A 10305-nucleotide genomic window follows, 5' to 3' on the forward strand; every position below is an offset into this window, starting at 1 on the left:
TCGGATTTTAAAAATATTAAATCTATATACATAAATTCAGCAAAGATATTAGATACAAATTAGAGACAATGTATGTACCTTTAAATATTCGCTTTCAAACATCTTTGGTTTTTGTAGTTCCCTTCCTGGTTTTGGAAAAAAGGTTTGTATCATTCTATCACGTTCTTTCCAAGAAGCGTGTCTTAATGTACCATCCGGTTCTCTAACTACTATTGATCTTTGTTTATCCTTAAGACCGTATGTGATATCAGTGAAGATGTATTTAACATTATCGTGATCCTGCAGCGCAGGATCCTCATATAACGGCTCAGATAGTTCCAATCTTTGTTTTACCACTGGTGGCATTTGCAAATATTCTTTCGCTCTACATTCTGCCACTTTCCTAGCTTCCTTGAGTTGTTCATCTGTCAGGAATTTAAACTGCGGTACTTCTTGTTTGTGTCCATCTTTGCGAGTCCGAAAGATTTTATTATAGTCCAGTGTCGTTAATGTCTGCAGACATTCCTGAATTTCTTTATTAAAAAAGAATAGTGCTGGATCTCTTTCCGTAGAATCTGTAAAAAGTATATACATAAAGATCAATAAATCTATCTTAATTAATTTGAAAGAGACAATAAGACTTAATATGCTCTACATTAATAACGGAATAATACTAGGAATGTTTATGTGTAGGGCTTGAATGACAAAGAATAAAAAAATAAGAATTATGAATATGACTTATGATATATATATAAAAGGATAAAGTGAAGAAGCAATAATTACATCACATAATTTCAATTATACAGCAACAATTTTCAACTTTGTTATCCGTGGCACAGTAAAAAGATAACCTAAAAATTGTAGCCGGCTCATGATAGAATAATAAATACCTGTTTCAACGTTCGTCGAGGCGAAGCCACGGTAATTCGAGATTGCACGTGAATACGAACGACGCAAAAGTTTACTTATGTAATGAGAAAGCATGACAATTTTTAACAAGCAGCAGATAACAATAGTCTCGTCACTCCACTTCACTCCATTCTACTTTGCTCCACTTTGCTCCAAGGCACCAATCCACCATGCTGAATGTTCCTAGAATTGTGTTCGACAATCCGAGTATTATTTTATCCTTATTCACTGAATGTTGAACAAGGATAAAAATACTTAATAGAGTCGAGTTTTAGAACGCACTCCAGGAAAATAAGCGTGAAGCATCGTGTGCATTTGCAGGCATTTGTTTACATCGTGGATGTTTTGCGGTTTCAATAATAATAAACAATAATAACAAATTTCAATAATAATAATCGATTAATATCTCTGTTCCTGGAGCAGAGCAATATTTTTTTTCTGTAAGATTCGTTCATTTCATGAAAAAACGCGTCGATTAGTATATATATATTTTTTTTAATTTTTGTGATTGTGTAGGCTACTCAATAAATACCCCATTAAAAATTTTATTATAAGCTGTGTTCCCTATTAACATTTTTTATGTTATTTGCAGCGTTAAATGTGAATTTTATCTATATTATAAAATATGGAATATACGTTAGAAGATGCTTTCGAGTTGCTGGTAGAGAGAAATAAAGAACAGGAAAAAAATATTGAAGATCTGATAAATAAACTATCGAACAATGAAGTCTTCACAATAAAATCATCCAGTTCGCTGGATGATATGAGAATCAGACAGAACAAGTTGCATGATAGCTTGCGTAAGGAAATTCAACAGATGGATCCCGAAGATTATCCAATTTTGAGAACATCTGACTTGCGTGCAGAAATGTTAATCGAGCTGGAGGCAGAGATTCACGACATGCAAAAGCTTCTCGATAATCAGCAGCAAAAGCTTTCTGATATCCAGGAGGACATTGCATAGTAAGTACAGCAATACACAAGTTCCATTATCTTCATCAGTTTTTTTTAGTATCATTGTGTCTATTGCAGTTTGAGAAATAAGAAAGATGGACTGAATAAAATGCAGGAAGTTTATTTGGATATTACAGAAACCTTCGCAAACATAACTTACAAGAAAGAATTTAACTTAGTGAAACATTTATTTTCCGAAATGAAGAATGATTTGGTATGTAAAGTTGCGACTCCTCATCACTGAACTATAATACAGCTTTTCTTTTGATATATTCTTGAACAAAAAGAAAGAAAGAGAAAGAGAGAGCATCACAAGGATTTCTGTTTTTGTATAGCCTCATTAAAAATTCTCGCAAACAAATCATAAACGTGTTATTATCTTCATTATTTTTCCAATATTTTTTCTTCAACTGTAACCACACAAAGACAAGTACAACTTTTTTCGCACTTGTTTGAGAATCATTTTATTTTCTTATGTACTTTTCATGGAAACTGAAAATTATATATGCTAATGATGTTACACTCAAGGAAAAATTGATATATTGAAGTAGTTGACAAAATCCTTATTCACACATTGTTACAAAATGTCAGTTTTATATACATATATATATGCTCCAATCAAAAACTAATTTAGACCTGAATTAATAAACTGTGAATATTTTATTCTTTATTATAAGTGTCAATTTTTCTTTCGATATAACGTCATTATTATGACAAATTTCGATTTTTATGAAGAAAAATATATATAAGAAAACATAAAAGAAACAATTCCCAAACGCGAAAAAGTAAAATTTGTAGCTTCCTTTCAACCAATAAACGTCGACGAAATTCTAGAAATTCTTGTAATACTCTCTCTCTCTCTCTCTCACGAATACATCTGTAGATAGACCGTGCCTATTCCAATTATATTATAGTTTTGTCATGTCTGATTTTTACAAACTAAAATGATACTATCAAAATATCTGTACTGTTCATACTTGTGCTTCCCTTTTTTTTATCTCCATTAAGAAAAAGGGAGATAGTAGGTATGAATATTAAACTACATATAAAACTGCCAAAAAAATGCCTATAATTACAAATCTTGGACAGTATTGTAGTAAAACATAGAATAAAGTATTAATAAATAAAAATTTCTTTGCAGCACACTGTGGTGGATGTAATTTTTCCGAACAATGATGATTTCCAGAAATTATTAATGGTACGATCGTCTATACATCTATATTTTTTCAAATAATGATGATTAATTGTGCGAAATTACGATTATAGGCACTAACGAAAGCTTATATGAAAGGGGGAGATGATGTTTATGTAGATGTCACGCCTAATGTATTAACTTATATAAATTTTCTACTGGAAGCCGATATAATACAATATCACCCTAATGATAAGACTAAAATTAGAATGATCGAGATATTATAATATTCGGTAATTATGTTTTAAATGTTTCTATACCTAATAAATTGTGTACAACCTCGTGTTGTAGCGTAATATAAAAAAATAATAGTCGATAAATATGATATTAAAAAAATAGAAAACCTATTTGCTCATATACTATCGTTAATATAAAAAATATTTTTTACCACAAGAAAGGGGATCGTTCTCTCAATATTCTAATACCCCAGCGATGCCACTCGTTTCGAGTGATCCACAATTCCTGTGCTGATTCCAAACAGCTTAAAATCCCTGCTCCTTTCCATGTTGTCATACCGGGATCCATATCTTTCGGCTGTGTTATAATATCCAGTTGTTCTGCAAGAAAAATCAAGCAGTGTGTAAAAAATATATTTCATTCATCGTAAGCAAACTGCAATTAATTGAATAAATTAATAAGTAAAAAAAATGCCAAATACAATTGAGGCTAAATCTTAAAATTGAAGCTGGAGAATACATACTAATCACAACAAATTCTTTGCAGTATTTTTACGATGCTTATTAGCATTATTATTGATCAATTTAATGTGATATTATTCTAATTTCTTTTTCGGAAATACTAGAAAATGTATTTAAAAATTCACATAGAAGTATTACGAGGCATCGAGATAAAGCTTTGATTGCATTTTTTTATCTAATTAATTAATTTATTTAATGGTTTAGTTTAACTTACTGCAATTGATTTACTAAGAGTCTTGAAGGAAATACTTACCAGGCCTATACATGTAAGGAGTTTGAAGAGATATTCGATTACGAAGCCACATACCGATACCTTTAAATTTCAAACCTGATCCAACAACTAGCACACAACTATACATTTTTCTTTTGAGATCTTCATTGGCTATTATAAAGAAATTAGACTAACTGTATATATTTTTATTTAGTTACAGGTTACTTATCTGATAAATATGTTTATACTCACAACATCGTTCGATACTCTGCAAAATAGCTTGATCAAGACCTAATAGTTGTTGCGGGATTACGAAATCTCGAGGAGCGTCCAAATCACGATTTAACAAACTAGGCGCAGGATCACCGGCGTCAACTACAACCTCATCGTCGCCCACAACTGCAGGTGCAGCCGCCGCTTCCTCTTGCATTTCTGACGAATGATCCAGAGTTTCTTTCATACCACGTCTCTGAAATCGAGAGCAATTGAATCAAATTTGGATATGTTAAAATGGAAACATCAATTAGGAGTTTGAGAAATACAAACCAATCACTTACACTTGTTTCTCTTAAATAGTTTTCGTCGTAAGGATCTTCTGGATCTCCTAACGATCGTTTCTGAACATGAACATTATGCGTTCCGGTAATTCTGAACAATTCAGGTTGGAATAGGCTTAAAGGCGCTATTAAACATTCATCGCCAACCTGTTACAAACTTCAATGTACTAAGTTCAATGTACTAAATAATTATTTATTTTTTTAAGAATAAATTTTAAAAAGGCAATACCTGCATGGTATATGTTTCCGTTTGTTGTTTTGGCTTTCTGACAATGAACGTTTTCTCCTGTGAGCCACACACATTTAAATCTACATGACAAAAATCTATCTTCAATTGTTCTAAGAGTAGTGCATCCAACTTGTTGGTAGGATCGCATGATTTGTACGGAAATGCGGATTTTTGTAAAAGCCAGAGAAATGTCTGCGTAACATCTGCCCCGCCGTAATCCATACGCACTCGTGTATCTTTATGAGAGATTGCATCCTCTACACAGGATACCGATATCTTCTGAGCCCCAACATCTACTATACACGCGTATCCTAAACCTGCTCCAAACATCGCACTTACGTGATCCTATCAGTAATGAAAAGATATTTGAAAAAGGAGGTATTTTGAATTCCAAATAATTTATATAAGTAAAATATTTCATAAAAAAAGATGAGAATTTTTCCAGGAGAATATAATGCATTATGGATATCAACTAACTTGCAATAGAATGCAACGTCCAAAACCAATTTCATCTAATAACAGAGTGGTCAATTCCTTCAGATATGGTCGATGATAAATATCAGGTATAACAAGCACTGCCCGATAATGCTTTAAGTCTCTAAGAGGGATATCTAGCTTCTCAGTCAGTACATATTCCCAGATGACTTTTAAGTCTGCCATGACAGCTGTTATGCTACCATCCGGACCTGAATGTATATTAAGCTCTCCTCTTTTGTATGGAAAGTGGATATTAAAATTGCATTCTTCCTCTGGATCTAATGACAAGATATCATCACCGATAACTATATCACTATTGGTCATTGTCCACTTCATGTTGCTGGGCGAAGAGATTTCTGGACTAGATCTACGATTGAAAGCTGCTATCTGTTGCGGAGGTGTCGCATATCTTCGACTCCCATCCGACTGTAAACAGGACTGAAGAGTATGAGATACTTGTAGCCGAGATTCTTCCATCGCCTGTGTTAGCTCTTTTGTCTGCCAAAGATAATGACAGATAGAAACATGATAATATGATTTTATTGCACATTTATTTTAGTATTTACTAGTGTCACAGTTGGAGGCAAGAGACTATCCTTGTATGTTGTTCCATTCGGTAAACGTCTTCTTGCTATAGCGTGTAGTAACGTAATAGGCTTCAGATCACAAGCACGGCCCATACGAAGATACATAGAACCTGGATGAATAACAATAATCGTTTGCGCTTGGATTTGCTGAAATATGTTATAGAATAAAATGAATCTTACAAGTGTCGTTTCTATATGATATTTGTATTAATGCTAAGAATAATATACATGAAGCAGTTATATATACGAAAAGTTAGATATAGGGCATAAACTTAGGATAAGATCATAATTCATTTATATTTTTGTATTTAATCTGTATAAATATTTTACATTGTGTGAGATACAGCAGAAGTCTTAAATAAACTCATAAAAAATAATAGATGTGATTTTTTTTATCGCTGAATATAAACTTATTATATTTTAAATAAAATAGATTTATATTTAAAATTTGATGAGAAAGCGAGAAAAAAAAATTTAGTGCAGTTGAATGATAGAAAATAATTTATATATCGATTTATATCGATTATTTATACCAATAACATAAAATAAAAACAATTACTTCAGTTTCTTGATAAACTGGCATCTTCGTTGACATTCAATATAGCAGTAATAATCAAAATTTCTTATTTCACTTTTATTCTTTTTCTAAGATATTCTTTTAGGATTGAAATGATACCAGTGTCAGTACAATGTTTTTTTTCTCTTCGTACTCTCTTCTTGTCAATATTTTATTTCAATTTTCTGAAGAAAAAATTTTCAGAAAATATACATAATTTATGTTAACGCAATATTTTATGTTCGAATATAGATATTCTTTCATTGAATGTCGAATCATAAAGCGAGTTAACATCTATAAGATAGGTTATGTTTTCCACAGTTTATATCCGTGTGTTCAAAACTAAGTTTGATTACTGCCAGTAAAAACATTTGGTAGCAATGAAAATCACTAGTGTGTTTTTTTTTCACCAGAGAGAAATTTCCACCAATAATCGGTTGCGTTCACTAGGGGTGCGTTCAAGAACATCCAAATAACTCCAGGCTATAGTTTACGTAACGTATATTATAACAGAAGTATATACCGAGTTATCTAGGCATAATTTAGAGGTCGATTGTGTATTTTGAAATGATAATTATAAAAGTCAGCAAATTAATATTTTTTCCTGGGTAGGTGTTGACCAATTAAATTATATTCGAGTGATTTCCTCACTTTTGTAATTTTTATCTCATTTTAAGATAAACAACTCCCTGAACGCATCTCAGAAAAAGTAGCTTAATTGCTACTGTTGTGTAAAATCTCTTAATGATTAATCTTGTCTTCAAAGCGATTTAATACGTTTTGAGGATTCAGTAATATGTGAATTAATATAAAAACTATGCTATTTAGGCGAAGAAATAATTGATAATTGAAATATAAAAATGCTCGGGATATAAATATTTACAATAAAAATAAAATTTTATGTTATGGTTTATGCTTTGGTCTTAATCTTAGTCTTAGAATTAGTCCTAACTTCATCTTAAGGACTGAAGTTAAAAGATAGGAACTTTCTTAAGACTAAGATTAAGACTACGGTTAAGACTGGGGAAGCATAAACCTTATAACACTTTTTGTTACCAACTTTTAAGAGTAAGATTAAATACCGAAGCACATAAATCAGGTATTAGATCGTTATATTTATTTTTAAACCTGACATGAAACTATTTGTGTATTTATTAATTTATTTACAAATAATATTATGCTGTGTAAAATTTTCTGATCGAGTTTTACGATTATATTCAATATATATAAGGTTCTCTCTTTTGTTTTTCCTTCATAGCAAGAATTAAGTTCCAATAATCTTTCATATCAATAATTTGATTAGTATATCTAGTCAATCTAGTCTTCAAAAAATACTATCTGGTAGTTCTGTGTATTGTATTACTGTCAGTACAGCATAAGTAATTTCTAATAATCCAATACTGCCAAATATTTCTAAAGTAAAGTATACAATCAACACTATAATCAGTACTACTTCTCGCTAAAATAATATTAGTATTCAAAGTAATTTATTAACATTTGAAAAATATTTTTAGTTCCATTTTATAATTGGTTATTTATAGTTATGTTAGAGGAATCCAAAAATATATATATTTTGTATGAAGAGTATCAAGTGAACCATTTTACGTAATTTCTTCGCAAAGATCAATGAAGGCAATTTACTGGGAAAGGATTTTGCAGTTACGTAATTTTATCGTCATTGTCTCTCACCTCGTGGTGAAGAGGAAACGATGCTCACGTGGCCGAATGAACGGAAGGATACATCTTTGTTGGCATGTGACACTAATCACGTGGCCGACGATCCACGTGCTTTCATGTCTTATCGCACGTTACGTAACGAAAATACGCAGTTCTCAATCGCTGACGCACGCTTCCTACGAATATTAATTAACGACTTGTAATCGACGTCGCTATCCCAATGCGCGTTAATTCGTTTGATTATAAAGGCGAGTAAATGCACTGAATTAGAACGTATCCTTTACGTAATGTACGTCGGCGGTGATATTGATGGGATTGTCAACGAAAATGTTACAAACTTCGTTTTACATATTGCTTCAGTGATTAACACAGGTCTGCTTTCCAATTTCACGGATTGTTTATATCTTTTAATTTTATCGTTTATCGCTTTTAATGTACGGCAGATTCGACTTTTCATAAAAATGCACTGTACATTATGTAGTACGTAGGATTCTTGTAAAGAGTGTAACACCGAAAATATAAGGAGATGAAAAAAATTTGAAAAAATAAACTAATATAAATGATAGAAATATGATAAAGCAACAAAATTAAAAATAGACAAAAATAAAGTAATTTATGAAACGTAGAAATTGATTTGCTTTTTCTATTATGTATTATATTTACGTATTATATGGTTTATTTTTAAATCTTATACTCTTAATTTAGATCTCCTGTTTTTATTTTGCGTAGATATCAAAAGAAACTACCGAATGTTTATTCAGTATGCGAACTGTATATCTGTAAAATATAGAATAATTCCGGTATATACTTAAACTGCATCCCATAAATAATTTCATTTATCAAGTATCGTTTACTATTATTTAAGATAAATAAACTATACCAATAAAACTTTATTCTGTTTATTGCTTTAGATAATAAGAAATACGAAATAGTTACTTTTTTGAGAGATGAGTATTTAGCAGAAGTAACATAGTCGACAAAAATGAAAGAATCTGTAGAAGACGGCCAATCTCCCTCTCATTCTCTCTCTCGTTATATCGTTAAGTGAAAAGAGATAAAAATTGGCCGTTTTTCATGGCCGGTTTCTCTCTCTTATTTTTCTCGACCATATTAGTTAGATACGATCGAGCAGTCCATGCTCTATGTCTTTGAAACTAGACTGCTCTAGCTCTTTCTCGCTTTCGACAAATATCAAACGTACATCTATTTTACTTTAAGTTCTAAAAGTGTATACTAATTTAATCACAGAAAACAGACCTCTTTTTCTTTCTCGGCCGGCGCGGTATTCTTTGTAATAATCTTTGCTATATTTTTCTCACAATTCGCACTATCGATTTATTCAGTACGTTAAATTTCGAATTCAACACTCTAAGTTCGTCACCGCGGTAAAATAAAATAAAATAAAATTAAAAATAAAAACAGTCAACTCGTGTTATCACTTTACACGTCGGGGTTATCACTTTAGAGGACTAAATTTGATCGGTAAAGTAAAATAATTAGCGTCTCGGTAATAAGTTAATTCGATACTGATTTATAGCTGTTATTATAACAATGTATACTCGGATTCCGTCTGACATAGGCCGTGTCTCGAAGTCGACTCTTATTTTTGTATTCGCGGTCGTTCGCATCTTTTTAACAACTTCTTTGTATCCAAAGTATTTGTATATGTTTATTACTAGTCGCTATTATATGTTTATTATTCGTACATGTTTATTATTCGCCGCTATGATATGTTTATTATTCGTTGCTATTATATATGTTTATTATCTGTCGCTATTATGTTTAAATTTTAAATAATTTAGTTACATCCGCGGAGAGCGAGTTTAAACGGCAAATTACAAGTTACAAATTAATTAAAGTACAGTTTAAAAGTTACATTACTGCAATCTGATTAGACTTTGCTTTAATACGCGATCAATATAAAGAAAGCTCGAGACTGTCGATAGAAATTTAACGAGTTTAAAGAGCTATTGACATTGTTCTCGTAACCGATGGTTTCGTGTATGCATATCTAACTAAATATATGTATGTTCGTTAATTGTATATGTATATATGTGCGTATATTTCTTTTGTCTCGCACCGACGAATTCCACGAAGATGGATACTTTTGACGATATACAATTGCCATATTTTATATTTAAAAAAAATTTTTTTAAACCCTAGCATTTTTGCCATATATTTTTAAGGGATATATTTATGGATGGAAAGTACGATTTATAAAAAGTTTGCAAATAATATTTGTATATATATATTAGGTGTACAAAAAAGTTCTGAGCTTT

General features: G+C 31.2%; 3 protein-coding genes across 6 annotated transcripts in view; 1 reads left to right on the forward strand and 2 right to left on the reverse strand.

The window, feature by feature from the left end:
• The window catches only part of LOC108754116 (28S ribosomal protein S22, mitochondrial), a 2069-nt gene extending 1032 nt beyond the window's left edge, over positions 1–1037 (reverse strand). The window contains exons 1-2 of the mRNA XM_018496188.1: positions 870–1037; positions 79–554 (exon numbers count right to left, since the gene is read on the reverse strand). Coding sequence (XP_018351690.1) covers positions 79–554; positions 870–963 — 570 coding nt within the window. The 5' untranslated portion in view covers positions 964–1037. The remainder of the gene's footprint in view (positions 1–78; positions 555–869) is intronic.
• Positions 1038–1220: 183 nt separating this feature from the next.
• Positions 1221–5924, forward strand: LOC108754117. Of its 4 annotated transcripts, none has more exons than XM_018496190.1 (6): positions 1221–1328; positions 1481–1851; positions 1921–2056; positions 2984–3040; positions 3109–3267; positions 5869–5924. In XM_018496190.1, exons 2-5 carry the CDS (start codon positions 1514–1516, stop codon positions 3259–3261), a joined length of 684 nt encoding a protein of 227 aa, XP_018351692.1. In that variant the 5' UTR covers positions 1221–1328; positions 1481–1513; the 3' UTR covers positions 3262–3267; positions 5869–5924. The 4 variants fall into 4 exon arrangements, with proteins under 4 accessions (XP_018351692.1, XP_018351693.1, XP_018351695.1 ...); XM_018496191.1 differs by lacking the exon at positions 5869–5924 and adding an exon at positions 4158–4190; XM_018496193.1 differs by lacking the exons at positions 3109–3267; positions 5869–5924 and adding an exon at positions 4158–4238.
• Positions 3400–6470, reverse strand: LOC108754114 (actin-related protein 8). The gene is made up of 8 exons (XM_018496186.1): positions 6353–6470; positions 5773–5940; positions 5207–5704; positions 4730–5074; positions 4501–4647; positions 4196–4412; positions 3986–4114; positions 3400–3591 (listed from the first exon to the last, which is right to left on the reverse strand). Exons 1-8 carry the CDS (start codon positions 6386–6388, stop codon positions 3419–3421), a joined length of 1713 nt encoding a protein of 570 aa, XP_018351688.1. The 5' UTR covers positions 6389–6470; the 3' UTR covers positions 3400–3418.
• Positions 6471–10305: the final 3835 nt, after the last annotated feature.

Source organism: Trachymyrmex septentrionalis, unplaced genomic scaffold, assembly GCF_001594115.1.
Source record: "Trachymyrmex septentrionalis isolate Tsep2-gDNA-1 unplaced genomic scaffold, Tsep1.0 scaffold76, whole genome shotgun sequence".
In the NCBI taxonomy this organism is placed as follows: domain Eukaryota; kingdom Metazoa; phylum Arthropoda; class Insecta; order Hymenoptera; family Formicidae; genus Trachymyrmex; species Trachymyrmex septentrionalis.

Bases quoted from the DNA above. Each gene is read 5' to 3' on its own strand.
- LOC108754117 (XM_018496190.1), top strand. From the start codon at position 1,514: ATGGAATATACGTTAGAAGATGCTTTCGAGTTGCTGGTAGAGAGAAAT. The intron at 2,057-2,983 runs GTATGTAAAGTT...ATTTCTTTGCAG, and splicing joins CCGAAATGAAGAATGATTTG to CACACTGTGGTGGATGTAAT. The intron at 3,041-3,108 runs GTACGATCGTCT...TTACGATTATAG, and splicing joins ATTTCCAGAAATTATTAATG to GCACTAACGAAAGCTTATAT.
- LOC108754114 (XM_018496186.1), bottom strand. From the start codon at position 6,388: ATGTCAACGAAGATGCCAGTTTATCAAGAAACTGAA. The intron at 4,413-4,500 runs GTAAGTGATTGG...TCTCGATTTCAG, and splicing joins ACTATTTAAGAGAAACAAGT to AGACGTGGTATGAAAGAAAC. The intron at 4,115-4,195 runs GTGAGTATAAAC...TCTTTATAATAG, and splicing joins GCAGAGTATCGAACGATGTT to CCAATGAAGATCTCAAAAGA.